At 41.1% G+C, this 23257-nt stretch overlaps 3 protein-coding genes across 3 annotated transcripts in view; 2 read left to right on the top strand and 1 right to left on the bottom strand.

The window, feature by feature from the left end:
• The first annotated feature begins 2641 nt into the window (after nt 1-2641).
• CTHRC1 (collagen triple helix repeat containing 1) lies at nt 2642-5658 on the top strand. The gene is made up of 3 exons (XM_035893892.1): nt 2642-2899; nt 4239-4455; nt 5516-5658. The coding sequence occupies exons 1-3, from the start codon at nt 2642-2644 to the stop codon at nt 5656-5658; spliced, it is 618 nt and encodes a 205-aa protein (XP_035749785.1).
• A 329-nt stretch (nt 5659-5987) lies between these two features.
• Nucleotides 5988-20453, bottom strand: SLC25A32 (solute carrier family 25 member 32). The gene is made up of 6 exons (XM_035893831.1): nt 20283-20453; nt 19097-19182; nt 17809-17969; nt 11316-11429; nt 10695-10840; nt 5988-9408 (listed from the first exon to the last, which is right to left on the bottom strand). The coding sequence occupies exons 1-6, from the start codon at nt 20381-20383 to the stop codon at nt 9273-9275; spliced, it is 744 nt and encodes a 247-aa protein (XP_035749724.1). The 5' UTR covers nt 20384-20453; the 3' UTR covers nt 5988-9272.
• Nucleotides 20454-22438: 1985 nt separating this feature from the next.
• DCAF13 (DDB1 and CUL4 associated factor 13) overlaps nt 22439-23257 on the top strand; it is a 28314-nt gene continuing 27495 nt past the window's right edge. Inside the window, exon 1 of the mRNA XM_009638319.2 lies at nt 22439-22558. Coding sequence (XP_009636614.2) covers nt 22439-22558 — 120 coding nt within the window. The remainder of the gene's footprint in view (nt 22559-23257) is intronic.

Below are 23257 nucleotides of genomic sequence, written 5' to 3' on the forward strand. Positions count from 1 at the left end.
GGGCTCGGCCCCCCGCGGGGCCCGGCGGCGAGGCTGAAACCTCGCAGCCCTTGCAACAGAAGCGGGGACTGCGGTTCGGTCCCTCGAGGGCTGGTGAACAAACAGTAAGGTACAAAAGGAGGAACGGGAGGGCTGCTCTTCGGCAGCCATTCGGTGCCGCGGGAAGTGTATCTGCGCGCTCGCGGAACCCTCTTTTCCTTGGAGCCGCGCTAATGCATTGCTCCCTTTGGCACCTGGGGCTGCATAGCTCTGTTTGCAATTCCATTGCAACCAGAAACCTGAATGCGTCGGGACTAAACAAACAGTAAGGTACAAAAGGAGGAACGGGAGGGCTGCTCTTCGGCAGCCATTCGGTGCCGCGGGAAGTGTATCTGCGCGCTCGCGGAACCCTCTTTTCCTTGGAGCCGCGCTAATGCATTGCTCCCTTTGGCACCTGGGGCTGCATAGCTCTGTTTGCAATTCCATTGCAACCAGAAACCTGAATGCGTCGGGACTATCCCATCTCAGGGATAGAAGAAAGGAGGGAGATTTGCCAGTCCTCCGAACGGAGAAAGCAGATGTGAAGCTATTTCCGTGAGCCGCTAGACTGCTGTTCGCCTCCTATAGAAAACCAGCGGCGTGGCCATTTCTTCCACGATCTCCAGCGAGGTCTCCCAGAGCGATGTACTGGAAGCAGCGTGGGCGGCAAAGCTCCCTCCCTCTCACACCACCTTGTTACTCTTTTTTTACTGTGGAAATTGAACTGCGTGGAGAATGAGGGGTTGGTGCACATGGAGGGGCTTACGTTTTCTGTTGGAGCGGTATTTTAGGGACCTTCATACTGGGCATTTTGCCGGCATTGCTTCCCGCTTTCGGGTGCGGCAGAGCGGGCAGCAAAGCGCGGGTAAACGGGCGGCAGCCGAGTCAGCCGCAGCCCGGTTGTACGGACTGCCGCAGCCGGAGCCCAGCCAGGGCAGCACGAAGGCAGGCCTGAGCGGGGATCCTGCCTTCAGTGGACATTTTCATTTTAAAAGATGTTTTATGTGTTGCCAGCTTAAGAAAGCATAAAAAAGTACTTGATTTGGCAAGTGTAGATGAACTTAGTTGGAGCAGAGCCCGAAGCCCAGGTAATTCTTTCGCTCACATCAATTTTTTTGGGTGTGCAGCGGCCCAAGCTGCCCTCTTTGGAAGGGAGTGGTGTGGCTCCAGGCGGCAGCGGTGGCAGCTCCCCTTTCAGGGCAGCCCTTACCCCTCGCGGTGCCGCTGGTGCCCTGGGGATGGGGGGCCATGGGTCTGAGCCTCAGCGGGCCTCTGCTTTTAATGATTTCCACGTCCTCAGATTTCTGTGGTGAGTAACCACATGTAAAACCAGAGCCAGTCACCGCTACAGAGTCCAGCGGGAACAGAGCAACAAAAGCACCGTGTGAAACAGAAAAATGTCTTTGCATCATTCTCGTGGCCCTTAGAGCCAGTGTGTGCTTCACCAAGCAGCCTTCTCTCCAGCTCACTTTTTTATACATGGCCTTCTTGATTATAGCATCCCACTATTTCCACTGCCATATGCCAAGTGTTTTCTGTGGTGAAGGTAGTAAGGGAATGCCAGCATCCGTTAGTCCAACTCTCATCTTACCTCTTACTAGAACTCATGTAGTCACCGGTTTTATTTATAGCGTGGCTCCAGCCGAGCCTGGGATGCCCATGCTGGTTTTTGCACCAAAGCACAGGAAAAGGAGCAACTCCAGAAGAAGAAAGTTCACCGATCTGCCAAAGGGGAGAGGGCAGGGGCTGTAGTTTACAGCTCCTGTGGTGCAGATAGTGGCATGGCTTGCAGAAGGGGGAGTAGTTGCATGATCTTTTCTTTTTGAAACAAGTGGGGATTAGGTGGTTTAAAATGGATGAAGAGAAATAGGTGTGAGAAGGGGGAAGAGCAGGATGTAGTTATCTGTGAGGATTTGGGATGAAGACTGGAGGAACCAGTTGGGAGGGCAATGACTGACCTTTCCTAATACTGTGGTGTGAGGGAGGACATCCGTGTGCCATCCTCCCGCGCCTGCCTTCCCACCGCCATGGATGGGGATCCTGAGCTCAGGCTGATTGCAGGGTGCAGCTTCCCATGTCCACATCAGCCCCGACTCGCTGTGTGCTCTGGAGTCCGACTCGCACGGCTTGAGTATCGTGACATGATTCTGTCCAGCAAGAATCACAGCAGAAGAAAACCAGCATTAACCTCTGCTCTCTACGAAATGCAAAAGTTTCTCCTTTAAAAAGAAAAAAAAGAAAAAAATAATAATGAAAGCTTATTAGCCGAGACAGTTATACAAGCAACGGTGGGTAACTATTAACATGGAACTCATGTATGTGTAACATAGAATGTATTGGAATGTTTTGAATCTTCTGAGGTTTTCCAACAGGTTTTAATCCTTGCACTAGGCCAATCTTTAATTCTAGTATTTACGCATCTTTTCATAAAATAATTGGCATCTTAATTTACAGCAAATTCTGCTGGCACTGCTTATCTCTGAAATTTTATTTATCCTTTTTTTTTCCTCTATGGAACCATTTTCCTTGTGATCCAGAAATAGCCCATTAGCTTGTGCCACAGCAGGGGGGGTTGTGTTTTGTTGTTGGTTGGTTGTGCTTAACTTGGTTAGCCTCGCAGTTAATGGGCGGAAGCAGCAAGATCTGTTCTGTGTTTCAGTACAACGGCGTCTGCTTGCAAGGCCCCAGTGGCGTTCCTGGACGGGATGGAAACCCGGGAACCAACGGGATCCCTGGGACACCTGGGATCCCTGGACGGGACGGGCTGAAGGGGGAGAAGGGCGAGTGCATGCGCGAGAGCATCGAGGAGTCCTGGACGCCCAACTTCAAGCAGTGTTCGTGGAGTGCGCTCAATTACGGCATCGATCTCGGGAAGATAGCAGTAAGTTAGCTTTGCCTAGGATGCTGCGCTTCGCCAACTGCAGCAGGGTCTAGAGCTGCCTCTGTGAGCTGGGTAGCACCAATCATACAGATTTCCTATAGGAGCCTTTTTTTCTACATGTAAGGGTGAATTTCTCAAAGGTGTAGCTACTTGGGATTCATCTCGGCTGTGTTTCACAGCTGTGTGCCCATTTCATTTCTGTAACAGCGTTTCAAAAGAATGATGTGGCGGGTGTAAGTACATCTAGTAGACCAGCTCTGTAACCGTAAGGCTGAAAGTCACCCTACCAAAAAAGTACCTCCAGCTTGCCCAAAATAGGGCAAGGTTTTTACCATTTCAATCATGAGGAACAGGAGAAAGGCGCATCTTTGATCTGTTAATTGTACCTGTCTTTATAACTCCTTCAAGACGGTTGTTCACTGAAACTCGGTTGCAGGATGCTACTGCAAAAAGGGTCAGCGTTGCTCAGGAGCAGCATTACCCAGTGGGACCCAGACTAACCCAGGTCTGTCCTCCACTGCAGCCCTCCGTGTAAACCTTTCAAACACAGCGGTGCAAGCCTGGAAGAGGGGAAGAAATCCCAGCTATGAAGCAATGCCCAGATGCATTGCAGTAACGTAACTGCTATCGCTGTGGCTAGAGCAAGAATCAACTTTTTTTGACTAGATATTTCTCATGGCCTTGTACTTGCAGAACTGTCCCTAGCTTTGCCCACCCCACCATGATATCCAGCATTTTGAAGACCTTTTAAAAACCTGAACATGTTTCTTTTTCAATTGTGAAGCTTTTATCAGGATTTTAAGCCTCTCGCAAATCTTGTGATAACTGTTAAATCCAGGATTTCTGGTAACAGAAATTGTACTGTCCTCTCCTGCAAGGACTTGACTGTGGCTTTCAGAGGGCTCATACCCCTTTACATAAATCCCAGAAGGTAACTAGGTTACCAACTTACCAGCAGGTATTATCTAAGTAAAGTTAAGAATTTCCATAATCCCCCTTGTCCATTACCAGCTATGAGGTGCTGTTTCTGATTTGCATCTTTGCGCTGTATGGTATTTGCCACGTTCTGCTTTTTTCTTCTGGTTTTTTTTTTGTTTTTTTTTTTTTTTTTTTTTTTTTTTTTTTTTTTTTTTTTTTTTTTTTTTTTTTTTTTTTTTTTTTTTTTTTTTTTTTTTTTTTTTTTTTTCCAGAGGGAAGGGACTAAAGAGAATAGCCAAAATATTGTGAAATAAATAGAATTATATTCCTAATAGATTCCTAAATATATTTCCTAAATATATAGAAAATAAATAGGTTCTCAACCAGAGGTTGCTACCGAAGCATTTATTTCTTCTCTTAGGAATGTACGTTTACAAAGATGCGCTCCAACAGTGCTCTCCGCGTTCTCTTCAGTGGGTCGCTTCGGCTAAAATGCAAAAATGCCTGCTGTCAGCGCTGGTACTTCACTTTTAATGGAGCAGAATGTGCCGGGCCACTTCCTATTGAAGCCATAATATATTTAGATCAAGGAAGCCCAGAGCTGAATTCTACTATTAATATACATCGAACTTCTTCAGGTACGTATGCCAAGACCGCACGGAGATGGAGTAGAAGCCGGTAGCAACTCCAGTTACCAAATGCAGCATCTATGGTCTGCCTTACAAAGTTGAAAAGACTGAATGAAGGGGCAAAGAGCGACCAGCTAACACAGCTACTCTTACTCTGCTATCTCACAGTATTATTTATTAAGGGTGCTTTATTACTGTGGTATTTTTCATGGCACTCACTTGCATCCTGTAATTTAGAAATGGAAGAGCTTTCTAGCCAGTTTTACTGATTTCTGCTACAACATGAATATGGAGACATTCTGTGCTGCATTAGGTTATGGAGAAACTGCCTTGCTGCCAAGTAGACGGTGTCATCCTGGCTTAAAATACTGGTATTTGCACAGCACCTGTGCATAAAGTGAGACTTCTTCCTCCTGGAATTTCTACTATAATTTCATGTGGGGCACAAAAGTACCTCCAAAGTGAAATATCTAGGAATTATTATTCAGTTGCTAAGCAGAAGGCAAATTAGTGAAAAGTCATTCAACATAAAAGGAGGTGACACTAGGAAAAGGGGGCTAATGTCAAGTCTATCCTCTTTCTCCATTTTCCTCCATGTACTGTTCATGACCGCATGAAATTTAACTTCTAGAGCTATGATAGGTTTTTTTTTTTATCCAGGGGTAGGACCCACCTGCCTTCATTAACCCACCTCCAACTAATGGTGCTATGGAAGCCAGGTATGGCTGTCCCCCCGGCCCCAAATCCCCATCGCTGCCAAGATGGCTGGATGGGATTGAAGCCACATGCCAGCTACCACTTTGTAAATTTGGATGTTTAAAGTGGCAGGCATACCTCCCATTTAGCCATCCTGTGGATTGTGAGCCGCTTCAGGCTGCTTCAGGAAGCAGCGTGGATAAAGGCAGTGCGTGACTCTGGAGCCTGTGTTGCCCCATCTCTTTTATTTTTAAAAACGCTGTTCGGGTTTAACTAAATAGCATGAGCTTGCAGCGAACTTGTGTCCTCCTTCACTTGTGAAATGCAAAGCGATCATGTCTGCTGAGGTAACCCGATTTTTGTCTTTAACCAGTGGAAGGCCTGTGCGAAGGGATCAATGCCGGCTTGGTGGATATTGCCATCTGGGTTGGGACTTGCTCAGATTATCCACGGGGAGATGCTTCTACTGGTTGGAATTCAGTCTCCCGAATCATCATTGAAGAACTGCCAAAATAACCTTCCCTCCCTTTTTATAATCTCTCCTTTTTTTATTTTTTTTTATTTTGTACAATTTTCTTCAGAATTTATTTCTGTAGAGTTGGATGCAAGTGTTTGACCGAAAGGCACCAAGCTCTTGCATCTGTAGTGTTTGTCTAGCCTTTTTTTGCACATTGCAGAGGCATTTTGTAATAGTCTTTTTAGAATATATCAAAACCAAGTCCATTAACTTTTTTAGTTCTTTGTTTGATGTACGAAAATATACCACCACCATTTTAGGAATTAACTGTAACTTTTTGTATCAAATAAATAAGACCTTTTACAAAAAAAAAAAAAAAAATCAGGCTATTTTATTGATCATCAAACTATTTAAGGGATTTTACATGGTGTTATGATAAACAATACATTTTTTTAGAAGACTTCATAGAAGGTTCTAAGAAAGTAAACTCAGGTCTTGGCTTTAGCCTTCAGAAAAGATACGTAACAGCTACTCCTGGGAACCTCGCTACAGAAGAGGATGCTCTGTTGTTACAGTCTTAAGTCTCTCGACAAACTCCTGGTGACTTAACTGTGACCTAGGATGATGTAGTAAGCGTTAAAATACCTCGTTTGGAATAACTAAGTAAAAACAGCCTAAGCTCTCCTTCCCTCCCTCGCTTCTTGATAGACTGGATTTCAGTATAAACATCTATTACTGGTCTCTACTATTAGCATGCAGATACTAAATAATTTTACAGTTATAAAACTTCATTTCATTGCTCCAACAAAATTATTCTGGATTTAGCCTTTCAGGTATATACAATCGCTTTGGTGTTAATTAAAAGCTAGATACATTAAATAGTTTGGAAGATACAGAAATCAGGCAGGTTGAAATGCCTTGGCTTTCAAAAAGCGTACTGGTGAAGTGAAAGAATGATGTCACAGCTATTTGACTGCAGCCTCCAGACTGGACAAATGATGACACTGATCATGCCAGCACAGCAGTAGCTTCAGTGCTTTAAGTATTTTCTTCCAAATGCAACAAGGGATATACTAAAATATTTTTAAAAATTGTACAGATTCTAAGGGAAATGTTAGTCCTGTTTATGTTACAACATCAATTTTACATTAATGAAAGTAAAAAACCAAGAGAAAGCATGTACAACATGCAGAAATCTACACTTCCCAGAAATTAAAAGGAAAAAACATTACATCTGAGATAAGGACTTTGTTTCAGCTATTTAGGATTAAGTCTCAGCTTTCTTCCCTGAAGAGGTCATAAGATTTTCCCTAGGCATCTCTCAGAGTGGTAGCTCTTGTCTGCAGCTTTTGTTAAGAATGCCAGAGGAACACACCTGCAGCTAGGAGAGTGTTCAGGCTTTCCCAACTGCAAGCTTATGTGTGATACTGCTGCAAGCCAGCAAATTATACAGCTGGTATTTTGTTTCTGGGGAACTGTACTGTTTTCATTGGCTTGGACGATGGGTTTTAAGGCACCTGAACACAAACAAGTTACTATGAGCTAAGCTGTGGTGTGAATGTGCAGAATGTCAGTTAACTTACAGTAACTGATTGTGTACATGCTTGGAGCCTGTCTCTGCATTGATCCTGGAGCACGAGTAAGCTGTTCTGGGCCTAGAGCACACTAATCCAGGCTAGTAAGTGCACAACTTTTATTCTTGTCTTATGATTTATTCATGTGCCTTCTGAATATTTTTTTGGACCCTGGGTGGCAGAGTTAACTCGGTGTTCCATTAAATTAATTCTGTGTACTAGAAAATGCACAAAACCAAGGAAACACCCTCCAAAAAACCAGAAGTTGGTAGCTGTTAGGGATCTACACCGTAATTTGCATGGTAAACTTCCAGTAAATTTGATCTTCAACTAAATACACATGGAAACTTTCACCATAAAAACCAAAGCCAGCCACAATGGCCACATGCCCTTTTCAGATGAGATTATCAGCTATATCAGTAGAGGGGATGGGATCATGGAGGAGAAAGTGTAAATTATTAATAAAGTTAAGTATACACAAAATGTGGTATGTGGCAATAGCATCAACAGAAACAAGCAAGTGGATTACTGAATTAAGATTCAAAATATCGAGCAGTTTCTCTAGTCTTCCAGATTTTAACTTAAAATTGAAACCAATTTGCTAATCTGTTAATTTTTTTTTATAAAAAGACCTTATTTCTGCTTTAGTCTTCTCTTAAACAGGAACCTTCTCTAAGTGATTATTCAGGTGTTTTGCTGGATAGTATTCTCTGCTCTTTACAAAACTGATTATTTCCCCCTACCTGTTGAATAATCTTTGCTAACTTACTTCCTCTTTAGTTAAGTGATACATTCTAGATACTTACAACCATCTTACTAACAGCGGAAGGCACATGTTATGGCCAGTAACGTATTTTCTTAAAGAACTAAAAAAATAAAACAAGCCCAGATCTCCAAAAAGTACATATCCTTGACAGCAATTATTAGCATGCAAATAAACATCATTATTATATAAATTTACTGAGATGTACTGTAATTTCATTTATCACTAAGTTAGCAATCAATATATTCTTACAGTCCTTTCCTTAGACCAAATCAGAAGACATTTATGCATCATTTTGGTTTGGTTTTTTTTTTTTTTAAAAAAACGGTATTTTTCAGACTACTTATGGAATTTTTTTTTCCAGAGAATATTATTGAAAATAAGTATGGTCATATTTGTTATTGCAGTGGTTTGAAAACTGCATCACTATAGGATTACTAGAAAAACCTCTCATTTTAAAAATGTAAGCCTATTTGCAAATATGCATTTACTTAGTAACATTTGGTCAGATATATGAGTAATGGAGACAGAATCCCGCTCAGTGAGAGAGAGATTGAGAGAGGGGGCAGGCAGGGAAGAGAGAGAAAATGAACTAAGTGGCCAGTGATGCACACAACGTACACTTTGGTGTGGTGCTAAAAGCAAGCCAAAACCCACAATGCAAGTCTGTCCTGGTATGAGACAAGAACTGGGTTTCATCAGGTTGGCAATTATTCAAACCCAAGAATGGACAGCTGTTTCACAAAACAATCTGAGTTTCCAAACTGCACCCCACCGAGGCAGCATTTTTGTGTTGGATGAGCAATGGAATTTGGAGCATTCCATATCCTAAAATCTGACAAATAACACAGAGGTGGATTCAGAAGACATTGCTGTAAGCAACCACATACATACTTTCTTCATGAGACTCAGACAGAGGTTTAAAAAAGTTGTAACAGACCCCAAAGTTGCTTTTATATAAAGTTTTCCACTTGTGTAGGAGTAGAATCTGACCAACTGTTAAATCTTGAGACTTGTCGAAACAGATTAGTCCGTTATTCCAGACAGGCCAGGATGAACTGAATTGCTGTGCAGCTGCCTGCACCCAGTCACAGTGCTTCTATTTCACAGTTGCAGAAACATCTATTTCAGGCAGACACAGCTGATTTGGAGAGGAAGACAGCAACGAGGAACATTCAGCAGAAAAGACGTTGGCAGGGCTTTACTATCTCCAGGTTCTTTCCTCCAAATACTAGATCAATTCACAGTGTCAAAAAAGACTGCTGAACTAAATCTCTCCCAGATCATAAATACAAAAAATAAAGGATAGATTTCTTATGAATGCAAGCTCATACCTTTAATTATTTTCTTTTCTAAAACCAAGTAAAAAACCAGACACATTTTCATAAACGACAAAGGTAATACAGCAGGCAGGAGTCACTCTGATCACATTGGGGATGATTCCTTTGTAAAATCCATGAATTCCTTCTTTCCTTTAAAAACACGGAAAAACACTTAGTTTTAATTATTTCTTATTATTTTTGTTTAATATTTTTATTAATGTATAGAAATCAGACATAAAACAAAGCCCAGCATTTTTGTTCTTGTGCTCGCACTGAGAGAGGTACTTCAGGTTAGGAATAACAATTTCAGAGTATTTCTTACTGTAGTGTTTAAAAAAGCCGTAACATATTAACTCTTAACCCATCATTTTCTCTTCTGAACATACAATAGTATTCTGCAGGTCAGTTATTTAGCCTAGGGTTTGCATGGGTTTTTGTGGTTTTTTTTTCGTACTGTCTAAGCAGGAGGCAATTGACTGTCTGACTTCATGCCACAAGAACTGGTTAAAATAACTTAAAATTTCCACAGCCTATTTGAAAAAGCATTTACATATTTAATCTCACTGAAGCCAGCAGGGCTGAAGGGCTTGGTGGTTTTGGGTCATGTAACAGCAAGTGAACTGAGGGTCAACACAACTGAGGAAAGTCAGCATTTATTTTCAGAGAATTAAAGCGCCTCCTGGAACAACACAGCCTCATTCACTCATTCAGGTGACACCTCTTAATACCCCAGGGGTTAGCTGACTCCATTCACATCTCTCTAGCAATATGCTGCAACCCAGAAATGCTGCCCAAAGCAAGATTAACACTGGTTGCATGCTGCAAAGGTGGCCAACCTTAGTAACTGCAGCGCTCTGTGTGAAAACTCTCACGTGCCCTGTGGAGCTGCAGGAAGAGGGTCTGTGAGAAGATACGCGTAGGTGTAACAGTTCTCTCAAGGTCCTACGGGAAGCTGGGACTAGACTGCAAATGCAGTCAGGCCCCAGGGTAACCCAGGGACAGCAGTATAAACAGCTCTGGCTAGCTTACTTCCTCCTGCCAGGAACTTGGGTTAGCCACAACTGCCAGCAGCACAACACTCCTATCCTATGTGATAATCTAAAGCAGTTGAAGTGAGACTTTGTTGTTCAAGAGCCCCAGAACAGCCAACTCAATGTTATTTTTTAACCTGTAAGTGAAATTTGCTGGGGAAGAGAGAAGGGAGACAGAATAAACAATGGAAGCCTGCAGGCTAGTATTGACCCTCTTGTATCTCCTCCTTTGTCCTTAGATTACTGCTATTAGTGGCATCTTGCACAAAATTACTTTATACAGCTAACATTTTGTTTGCTCTGAGTCGCACTGGTTCTGCAAGTTACCATGGAAGCCAGTAAACATAGTTCTGATTCTGTAAGACTCACTGTCCGGAACATAAGCTTTTATTATTGCATGCCTACCTCCATGTCCTGCGGATCACGTCAAACACACCAGAATATGTATTATGCTGATCTTGAAGACGAGCTCGCACAACTTGATAGGGATATGTTGCTGACACAGCAAATATTTTGGATACAGCTGCCATCATTATGTATTCCACAGTGTTCTAAAAGCAACAAAAATAACCAGGTTTGCCTTAAGCATGGTTTAAATTAGTCAATTTCCCAAAATCTTACTTGATTTTTAAATGTTGAACTAAACAATACTCTTAGATTTTTCCTCCTTATAATATGCACATTTAAAAAAATGGCAATGTTACTATATGCAGTGCTACAAGTAACTAATTGTAAAACGTGTGTTGTGCCCTCTTATGCCTATCAGGTGAAACACTTCTTCGAAAAGTAACTATTTTTGCCCAACCTGCACCTGACCAGTTTTCCACATGTTTAAGACCACCACCTATGGTTCTACAAAGTAAGACAAAAAAAAAATTCCTTTCTCTAAAATTCAGAAAACACTTGCCAATTTGCTTGTTTCTAAAAAATAAAAAAGTATTATTTCCTTCTATATGACCTATGCAAATGGAGCAAATTTCCACTTATTCACATGCCAGAACACATTTTTATTCTCAAGAATCGTACCAATTTTGTATCTGATGCTCTGTTTCTATACTTGTTGTATCTCAGTTTCAAATCTTCATATGCCATGAACTGAAGTGCTCCATGTGAAGTGCCGAACAGACCAGGCACAAATCCCTAAGAAAAGGAATAAACAAAGGTTAAACAGCAATGCACAAAAACTATACGACTTGACAGAGCTCAGCTTATACGCAGATGTATGTCCCCCATTACTTTATAAATTGTGACTGCACAGCTGTCACTGTGCAGCATGACTCAAAGCTGATTCTGGGCTGGTGTTATAAATGGCAGGCATCACACAAAGTGTAATAAATGTTACTTTTGTCCAAATGATGTACAGGCTAAAGACACCTAATGACTGAGCAAGATAAAACTAGTGGCCTAGGGCCTCCATCTCATATAGCACAAGCACAGGTCTTAAAAAAAGCTGGTAACACAGGTCAGGGGCGTAAGAATACAAATCAAGCTGCAGTCTTGCAAATGTGCTGCTCAGCACCTGCCCCTTTCCAGGGACTGGCACTAAGCTGTTTAGTTCCCACCTGAGACTGGTAAGGCAATGACAGAAGCTGGCATCTCAGTAAGGAGGGACATCAGGAGTAGAGGTACTAAAAAAATTCTTGTGATCAAGTCCTGGAGATAAATAGTATGTGTGTGCATGTGTATCTGTATATATAAATGTGTATCTATGATATATATACATTTCTATGTAAAAATGTGTGTGTATATATAGAATCATAGAATCGGTTAGGTTGGAACAGACCTTTAAGATCATCGAGTCCAACTGTAAACCTAACACTGCCAAGGCCAGTGCTAAGCCATGTCCCTAAGCACCTCATCTACCCGTCTTTTAAATACCTCCAGGGATGGGGACTCTACCACTTCCCTGGGCAGCTCGTTCCAGTGCCTGACAACCCTTTCAGTGAAAAAAATTTTCCTAATGTCCAACCTAAACCTGCCCTGAGGCACAACTTGAGGCCATTTCCTCTCATCCTATTGCCCCTTACTTGGGAGAAGAGACCAATACCCACCTCTCTACACCCTCCTTTCAGGCAGTTGTAGAGGGTGATAAGGTCTCCCCTCAGCCTCCTCTTCTCCAGGCTGAACACCCCCAGTTCCCTCAGCCATTCCTCATCAGACTTGTGCTCCAGACCCCTCACCTGCTCCATTGCCCTTCTCTGGACATGCTCCAGCACCTCAATGTCTTTCACACACACACAGTTGCACAGTGGCAAGTTGAAGGGCCCAGATGGAAGGCTAAGTCATACAAGGACTTATGGATGAGTTACATTAAAGAAATAAATCCAAATCAGTTTGAGTACATTCCTCACCCTGCTCAGAGCATATTCTAAGGCAGCCCAGCAGAGGTGGCCGAAGGTGTAACAAAGCAGTCTGGGAAATGTTGCCCATTTGTCAGAGGCAGTAATTTACAGTAAGAGTATAATATGAAAACATACAGAAAACTTTTCTTTCAAAAAAGTTGGTATGAAGTGGGAGAACAGGTATTTTCTGAAGTGTTTCTACAAGGAAGAGAAGGCAAGAGTTCCTTCAGATGCAGGACTAGCTCAGTTGAAAATGAGCTGACAGCTGCAGGGGTTCTGAGAAGCCCTAATTCTCTTTTTGAAGAGTTGGTCACTTACACTGGAGAAATACAAATAAGTGGGGAATTAATCATCTTGGCCAGAAATGGCTTAAGGGAGCCAAAAGCTTGCCGAAAACTGTTACAAAGGGACAACTACAATGGAGTAAGTGATCAAAATGTGACAAAAGTACTCAAAGAACCAAAATTTCCCCCAAAATACTGGTATTGAACAGTTTTATCTATTTTCCCATGATCCATTCAGGTAAGACAGAGGAATTAAAAGATGTGGCCAGACACAAAACTCTGTATTAGACTAAATCAGAAGCCCAGAATGTTGAATAAAGACTTATCAATATACTACTAAGAGCCTGCAGAAGGAGGAAGAAAAAGAAGTCCACTGGAACAGTGTAACAGAACAAAATGATAAATTACTTCATGAACTCCTAACTTGCAGAAAAAAACCACCTAAAACAGCAGGCATAAAAATTGCACAGAGCTTCTACTGCTTCAGAGATTAGCGCTCTCTGCATGCTATAGATATCTTAAGTTTGTGATATTACAGCCATTCAGGCAGTGATTTTTAGGATCTCTTTGATAAGTGAGGACAAATTTCTTCTCACAGTAGAAAACAATGGTCATGAACTAATCATCAGTGATCATGAACTGACGAAATGCATTAAGGTCTAGCTAAAGTCCCAGAAAAAAACTTCCCCAAATGAGAACAAGTGGAATTAAACCAAACATCTATATTTCGTCAACTATGACCATAATCATAGAATTTTGTGAAGTTTGAAGCCAAAGGGCCACAACAGAGGGAAAAGGATAACTTTGGTTTTCAGAAATCCTGGATCAGAAAAGAAAATTAACCAGTAATGTAAGAACAGAAGAGTAGGAATAGAGAAAACCAAAATTATTGAAAATATCAAAGAAAAAATATTTGGGTCAGCAGAACAAGGAACAGTACGAAATTTATGTATAGTGATAGCAGGGAAAATCTTCACAAATGCTTGCCCATGATTAGACAGTAAAAACCATTAAAAGACAGAAGAAGTAATTGCTCTCTACTTGGAAAGAATTAGAATGATGTATTTATATCATAGGAGAATGAGGTAATATTTTCCTCACTAACAAAAGAAGAATGTTAAACAACATTCAAGAGTGCTAAACTCTTAAATTTAAGCCAGCAGACTTGGATAACTTGCACCCAAGAGTCCTAAAGCATCTACTGATGATACTTGCTAAATGAGTACCAGCACACTCGGTCTTGTGCTGATGGGGAAAACTTCCAAAGACCAAAGGACTTTTAACTTTGGGCCAATATTAAAAAATGCAAGAAGGGAGTGAGGCAACTGTCGGCCAATGCGCCTCAGTAAAGTAAGAGCTGACCCAGGCTTCTATTGATCATACAAAACAATGTGTTCTTATGGAAAAATGTTTCAAATCAAAACTGATTTCATCACAGTAATGAAATATCTTGGCTGAAGAAGTTTTTGAAAGATATCCTTACTCCATTTTCTTATTGTTACAATTTTACACAAAAATCCTTCTTGCCACAATAGAATTTCATATTTATTTTTCATCTATAATATGACTCTGAAGATTAATTTTAAAATCATTTAACTTTATGTACTATTTGTTATTTTTTACTTTAATATGCAAAACATATCTTTAGAAGATTTTTGCCCTGAGGGCCTGACAGGATCAATGGTTGCTCAAAGTCCTGTGTGAATTCTCTTTTGGAAGATTAGAACAACAGACAGAATTAAATATATAGTTAGAAATTTAAATGGTAAAGCATGTAATTCTGAACAGTAGACAGTGGGGGAAAAAAATTGTATTTTAAAGCTGGCTTAAACAGCTTTAAGTGACGAAGACCCAGGGCAAGAGAAAAATGTCCTGTTGGTTACTGTTTCAAAGGTCGCCCATCATGACGTAAAGGAACATAGGCCTGAAGTGTTAGACAGTACTCACGCCAGAGAAGCCCCTGCTATATGTTTCAAAAGAATGCAGCAGATTCCTCTTGCAATCTGTTTAGTGTTGTCTTCAATTTGGATTCTCCATGTGCCAAAGACCAGTAGCATCTGAGCACCCTGCTCTGGCAACTTGTGCAGAAAGGCACTGTTAGTATGCATCTTGATTCCTTCATGCTGAAAAATGATACCACCTTTTATGTGAAAATTACTTACACTTCTGTCTCTCTGTAGAACGCGGGACTAAAGCTACATCAAGATGGCCAAATCTCAGTGGATTTTGCTATATACAAGTACCAAGACATAGAAAGTCAGTTAGCTTACAGGCTTCATATTTGCAAGAAGAAGGGAAATAGCATAAGCAAAAGCATAGCAAAATAAAGAGAGCTAAGTGCCTTGGACATTCATGGACTGGAAAAAATACTTTATCTTCAGAGTATAGCATCTTGCCTACCAAAGGTGAAATGACAGTATAGAAGCATCCAACAGATCTATTTCACTTGGTAACGAGCACACATTACTGCTAGGAGTTTGTTGTTGTTAGCATACTGCATTATTATTCTCAGTCTTGATGACTCTCTATTTTCCTTTAATCTCTTTAAATTTTCTGTACTTCCTGATCATTTTACTGTTGTCTATTATGCATTGCTCTATTTCTAATTGCTGCTTCCACATCATCGCTGCAAGAGAACGAAACGGAAAACACAAATCCAGAAGCATGGAGGCCAGGAAGAACGTTAGTTGCATTCCTCATTGATGTTTTAGTAGTCAGTCACTCCAGACTAGACATCGAACAGTTTCCCAAAAGCTCAGAGATATTTTATGTTTTTCTTGAAGTGCCATTTTACAAAGTTTGGTCTCTCCTGCCTTATGCTTGGGAAGAACCATACAGCACTCTTAATACGGAGATGCCTGCATGACATTCAACTTCATGGCAAAGTAATTTTTAGAGCTCAGATCTCCAACATACCTATGGGCATGTTCAAATTATGTTAACCCCAAGCTGTTTTCTTCCTCAGCCTGGCGTGCAGAGCAGCTCTGTCCCCAGTCATCTGGGGGATGGAGGCCAAAGGACAAAGCCTAATGGATGGAGGGTGGGGAAGATCACGGATTAGATGATTACTGGGATAATCAGTGAAGGACAGGCTCCTGTCTTTTCAAAACCAGGTGAAGTTCTAGAAGAACAAGTTATCGAGGATGCTTCAGATGAATTACAGTTCAATGTACGAACAATACCCAACAGAGCTACTAAAGACAGCTTTGATCCCTGCTAGAAGGATTGATGCATCCTGACACCACTAGTTTTGTGCCCCAACGGACTGAAAGGAATTGCTCAGACCAGTAACAGCATCTTGTGCAGTGGAGAGCAAGATTCGGACAAAAATACCATTCTTTAGAAGACTAATCTCAAATTAATCAGAAAGAAACTACTTCCAGATTTTATTTCCAACTTGTGGTGGCAGTCTCCGAGAGCCCCTTATTTGCTATAAGGAACTTGATCTGAAATTAAGATTATGAGGAAAAAGAAGACGTTCATGTGCACTACTGCTCCTGCAACTCAGGGCAATTAACAAAACTGCAGCTGTCAAATTTCAAGTAAAGTGAGAAAAAAAAAAAATTTCCCCCAAACCAGGAAATGGAGGAAGGCTAAAGTACAGACAAGTCAATGAACTAACTGAACAGGTGCCTTCTTCCCCAGCATAGTCACGGTTAAATGAATCCTGCCGTCAAATGAAAGTTGCTTAGTGTGCATAGTTATGTAGGTCACTCGGAAGGGACCTATCTAGGTCACCTTCTTTGCAGATTTAAGCAAGTAATTTGCTCCTCCAAAGGAAGTACCTGGTTTAGTTCCCCACTTGCAGATTAACACTACAAAGAAGTGTCCAGTGCCAAAGGCAACACATGCTATGTGCACGAATCATCTGAAAAGTAACTCAATGGAAGGACACCTTAAACCCTAACAGATGCAAGAAATTAGAATTTATCTACATGGAACAGAGCAGATATCCAGGCAGGCAAATCAGAAACCCTGACAATTTCAATTTAGGAATAAGTAAGGTGCCTTGTTCCTGGTGTCAGAATTCGGCATTTATCGGTATGTGGCATGCTGGTTTTTCAGCACAGGAAGGATTGTATTTTTCACTGCAAATAGAAGAAGTTAATGTTCAGTAATCAAGACAATTTCTAAGAGAGAGTGTTCTTGCTCTGTAGCATTACTTGCAGGAGAAGAGCCAGACTGAACTAAAATAGGTTTCTTCACACCTTCCAGGCACTGATGAATGCATCTTGATGTCATGGCCTGAAGGAAGGAGGAGACAAAAAGTCCAAATCCAGTTGCCATCTGTTTCCCTAAATTAAAGGGAATAAAAAAACCACACATACACAGACCATATTTAGAAGTCTGCAAATTTTATGGATCTAGAGATGACAGATTACAGACCTCAATAACTAGAGGGCAAATGAGCAGTTGTGAAACCATCCATTGTGGAAGAAAAAATTAGCGACTACTTTAGTCATATGTTATGTTCCACAAAATGTCAGAAAGACAGAGATAAGGGATGAAATGGAAGAAAGCACTAGCAGTAAGATAGATTACACTATTGCTGGCCTCCTTACCCAAATTCTAATTATAGGAAGACTCAAAAAAATGAAAAAGTAGCTTGTTTACTCTCACTTCAGCATTATCACCCAATAGAAGATGGCTTAGCCATAAAGCTTACACTCTATTGATCAGCGATTTCCTACATTTCAACAGTATAATAGCTTTTCTTCTGATTAAGCCTTTTCGCTGCAGTTCTTCAGTGGGAAATAAAACTCACAGAATAAAAATAAGTGAGCTAATACAAAAAACTACTTGCATTTTTTTTGTGTAGACGAGTATTTACAAGTCTCGGCATGCTACTGAGTGGTGCCAGCCAATCCTGGAATTTTTCTTAAATTTTATTACCTTATATAAGCCACGTATGCCCTCCGCCTTGTATATCTTTACAAGAGCATCAAACATTCCTCTGTATTGTCGCTTTGATGGATCAACACCAGCATTATATTGTAGCACAAGTCGTGTCTTCGTTACCCATATTGGATTTGTAATACAGAGAGTCATGGCTCCTGAGAACAGATGGAAGTTAGACTGATTGCTATGCCAACTCCAAAGCTTGTCCCAGTTTGTTCGGTCCAGTGTAACACAGGCTTCTACACAATGACAAAACTACTTATCCTACAAGAGTACGCATATTACGGTAAAGCAGGTGAAGTTTATGCCCACCATCATTCCCTCTCTCTGCCTTCAAAGCCCACAATCATATCCAACCTACTCCTGCTGGGGGTACTTCTGTAGAGCATACGGCTTTTTGCATATTCCTAGTACATCCCCCTTTCTGCCTCACCTTTCCACAGTCAGTAGAGTAACCTGTAGTAGATAGGAAATGTAAGTAATTTCTTAATGCACTCTTGATTATCCGAGTTATTCAAGTATATAATTGTTCAAAATCTAATGGACACCTCAGCCACAAGAAATGTGCTTAATCATATTGACAGGTTAACAGAAGCAACCTGTTATAGCTTTATAGGTTATTGAAAATACAGTTGTAAAATATGCCATTACTATTTTTCACATCAAACAATATGCCTTATATTTCAACATTAAATGAATGCTCCAACATCCTAATAAAAAGTCTTTTCAATTGCCTAGATTAAATACAACACAGAAGCATATACAAAACTTATGTTAGAAACCACATATTGAAAGCCTTTCTGATAAAAGTTGTATTTTTACTTCAGCTCTTTAGTTTCTAAGAAAACTTGGACGATAGATGAAGATTTTCAAAGACAAATGACCAATTCACTTATTCCATTAACTCCATCCGGCCTTCTCTTTTCCAGGTCTAAGTGTCTAAACTATTAATGAGTTAACAAGCTGATAGCAGCAGATTTATATAGCTGTATTTTTGGGACTCAGTACGGTACTAAATATGGAAAACACTTATACACAATGAAAACAAGGTCAAAAGGTATTCTGACAACTGCTATTTCTGAGCAAAACTTAAAAGACCACAGTGATCCATCTATTCATCTTAGACATCATTAATTTATTTAGAGACAATAAGTGACTGCATTTGGACTCAAACACCTACACCTGCCACCTGTAAGAAAAAGCAGCACTGACACACAAAAGCAGGGAGCAACATATGGAAAGGCTAGAAGCAAACATTAATCTTCTTTGCACCTAAACTCACCAGCCTCTGCAGCTGACACTAGGTGTTCGGTTGCACTGAGACTTTCCAGCTTCCCTTCCTTCTTGTAAGCTTTGATGGCATTGTAGCTGGAAAACGTAAAATATATTTTGGTAAAGGTGAAAACAAACCTACATCACTAAAAAAAACCCCCAAAACAACAAAACACCTCACTTAAGATCATGGAAAACATTCGGTGGTACACAGCCTTTGAAAACAGGTATCTAAGCAAACTACCTTTGTTTAGCTGATTAACTGACCTCTGAGAAGTTAGCTCTTTAAAGTGAACTGTGGTAATACAAATTTAAATTCATAAAGAATTACTGTTGGTATCAACGGGACTGCATCTTGGAACAGGTATTGGATCTCAAGAATTAACTTCTAGAAGAAAACGATTAGATAGCCTCCTTTTTATTGAGAGCAACAGTGACAGGTATCTATCTTCTAGCTCAGAAATACACTGAGCTTTCTTCTCTCGATCCAGTTTCCAGTCTTTTGTGGATTGTGAAACTGTCAAGAGGAGCTGCACCGTCAACAGGAACCTACAGCAAAGTTTGAGGACTGAAGTACAACAGTAACAGGGTCTAGACAACTGACAAGTGAGGTTTGCATAGGCATACCCACTAACTATTCCCTAAAGTGTTTCAGTGAATAGGGATCAGCAGTGAATCAGGTCACAGTCACACAGCTAATAAAGTAGAAAAGATCGAATATTAAAAACCAGGCTTTATAAGCAAAGCCCATCAGCTCACAAAAACAATGAAAGAACTGACTGTAGCTGAAATTAATAAAAATCAGTTAAAACATTTAGCTTTAGTAGAAAACTTTATCATGTTCTCTAATTCTTAATACATCAGTTTAGGTTTTTATTTTTCGTGAGGTTTTAAGCACAGTGCATTGGCACTTTTAGAGGATTTTTCATGAATGATGTCACCATCTCTCAAGTTCCTTAGTATTTTCACAGCATCAAGGGAATGCACTGTACTTGACAAAGTAACAGGTCTCTGACTCAAATTATTTAAATTCTAAAACAGCAAACGATAATAAAAGGTAACAGACCTGGACTTAACTAGAAGAATCACAAGTTTATAAGCCACTTAGCACATTTTTATACCCCCCAAAAGAAGATGCAGTGTGTATCTGAACATCACATTGAACAGGATAGGACACATTTTACAGTTCTACTTACAAGAAAAAGTAAAGTCCCCAGGAAGCCCCTGCTCCCAACATGTTTGGAGTTACCCCTTGATACAATCCGCGTAGTCCTTCATGCTTCCAGACAGTGGTCATGCAGTGGACAATCCCATTGTATTTTGGCCTCAGCTCCAGTCCATCGCTTACTACGAAAGAAGGAAATTATGCTGAAGAACACTTCCGGAAGCATGAAGTTCAGCTGTGTAAAAGCCACCACAGAAGTACACAGCCTCCAAAGCAAGCTGCAATTGCACATGAAACCTAACTGATCAGCTGTATTTTAAAAGTACTCTTTTAAAAGTATGCAGGAGTTGGGATTTACTACTTCCTAAGTCTACAGTTAAAGAAATTAAAAAAAAAAAAAAAAGGAAAAGAAACAAAAAAATAAAAAGAAAAGGAACTTTTAAGCTCTGCAAGAGGAAAATTCCCATCAATCTGATGAGGCGAAATAAACACACTGCTGTGCATTTTTGGTGAGCAGCAGCTTTGAACTGAAGTTTTTTGTCTCTTCCTTTTAGCACCCCAGCAATTTCTCAACCTATTTCAAGTGACACATGTGGGTCTTTGACAACACATTTCTATAAGAAGTTTGGAAAAGCCCCAAACATCAACTCTTAAATTCAGTCTTCCTGAAATGTTCCATAAAGATCCGAGTACTTTCAATGGGTCACGTCTTATTCATTCCAAAGTCAGTTTTTACCAGAACTCAAAGGTTATTTCCATCAAAAATTCCTCTGTTCTCCTTCTATTCCCATTGAATGGATTTGCAGGAAAACACTGAATGCATACACTTCTCCCACCCAATAACCAAACAGCTAGTTGTCCAAATATTCAGAAAATCTCACTGTCAAAAAGAGAAAAAACATGCAATTTTTTGTCTGACAGATGTAATTTAGAACACAGATGTTCACACAACTTACAGTGGTAACTACTATTGCTCCTGCCATAACAGCAAGAGAGTAAGCTGATTACTGATGACATGTGCGATAGGGCTCATGGTGAGATGACAAGAGGCAACAGACACAAGCTGGAACAGAGGGAATTCTGACCAGAACTTTTTCTCCATCAGTGGTCAGACGCTCAAACAAGTTGCCTGAAGAGGCATCTTTGGAGCTACTCAAAACTCTAGCAGACAAGACTGAGCAATCCAATCTAAGCAGACCTTATCTGAGTAGTGGGTGAACTCCATAGTTCTCTTCTGACCTGAATTACTCTATGATGCTAAGATAGCAGCAGCAGCTTTCTTTCTCAATAAAGACATACGGCTAGATTGCAATTCTACCAAAAATTAATCTCAAAGTTTTACAATCAGCGTAGTTTTTGTGTCCTCATCAAGATTAATCCAGGTAATCATGAATTTCAGATATTTTCTGTTCAGTGCCACATTTATTATTCACTCTCCCTGGAACTTTTGTGTACAGTCCTTCATGTTGTGATGGACTTCACGACTAAAGACAAATGCTTTTTCTGAGCCCACTGTGACAAGGCCTCAACATCTTGACAATCACTCAAAACCAGAACACAAATTAAATGCCTCTTTTCCCCCTCCTGAATGAGCACTGCTAGGCCTTTCTGATTTTTTTTACCACGCTGCCATTAGGTCAGGTTTATAAACACATTAAACAACGTGGGAAATCAAAGACGTTGATGCGAGTCTGTCTGTCAATGATGCTGCTGAGAATCTTTACAGCACTGACTTTCGCTATCAGCTCTTACTTCATGGTTGAAGACAAAACATCGGAATCGTTATTTTCAACCCAAACAAGCATGTGAAAGTAAGTGACCTCCAGAGGTCACCTAATGCAATCCCCTGCTCTAAACAGATCTAATTAGATCAGGTTTCTCGGGGACATGTCCAGTCGGTTCCTGACTGTTTCCAAGGCTGAAGAGATTACAGCCTCTCTGAGTATGCAACCACTCTCACAGAAAAAAATCCTTTTTCCCAGTAAATAACTGGAATTTTCAACGTTCCTGCTTATGCCTGTTCCCTCTTGCCCTACAACTATTCACCTCTGAGAAGAATCTGCATCATCATCACCATCTTCTCTGTGTCCTCCAGCCTCATAGTCATAGACTGCAATAATACCTCCCCTCAGCCTTCCCTTTGCGACGCCAAACTGACGCTGCTGCGTCAGCCTGGCCTCCTAGGTCATGGGCTCCAGCCCCTTCCCCAGTCTGGTGGCCTCCACTGGCGTCACGCCAGTACGTCAACGCCTTCCTCGCCCTGCTGAGTCCCAAACTAGACACAGTACTTCAGACATAGCCTTACAAGTGCGAAATAGAAAGGAGCGCTTCTGCTAGCTACGCTCTTCATCGCACAGCCCAGGACGCGCCCGCACCAGGGTATGCAAGGAAGGGCTTAAATCCAACTTTGCAAAAAGTCCGTTTGGAAAGGTAATGCTTTAACTTTTGCAAAAGTGATAGCGATAGCTCACTATTTGTTTCTGAGATCTTAAACACCCATGTCCGTTTAAGATAATAATCCAAAGATACACCAAACTGTTTCAACCTCTATAAAAGGGAGCATGATAAAAGGGCAACGTGTTTCTCATTGTGAGCACCAAAATCAATAGGGGGAAGCTGACATGCTTCCCTGCAGAAAACCAAACAAGTTAAGAGTTCTGCAAAACAATACCACTACTGTTAACAACCAGGATTATTATAAAACTATTGTTACGCTTTGAGTGTTGAAAATCTTGGGCATAAAGGCAAACTTTGAACTTTGCCTCCAGACAATCCACCTGTTAAAAACAGACAACCTTGCTGTGTCCTATGGCACTGGTGCTCATGGGAGAGAGGGCAAAGCCCGGGCAGCTCTCTGACCTGCCTGAACGCAGCCCGAGGTGCGCAGCACGTTCTGCGGTCCCTGGAAACGACAGGAAGGTTAACTTTTGGGATGGGGCGGGGGAAAGAACTGGAGACCGGTCCCCTTCGCCCTCTTCATTCCGAGCCGCGGGGCGCCCCCGCCGG

The sequence above is a fragment of the Egretta garzetta genome, unplaced genomic scaffold, assembly GCF_000687185.1.
Source record: "Egretta garzetta isolate BGI_Z169 unplaced genomic scaffold, ASM68718v1 scaffold154, whole genome shotgun sequence".
In the NCBI taxonomy this organism is placed as follows: Eukaryota; Metazoa; Chordata; class Aves; order Pelecaniformes; family Ardeidae; genus Egretta; species Egretta garzetta.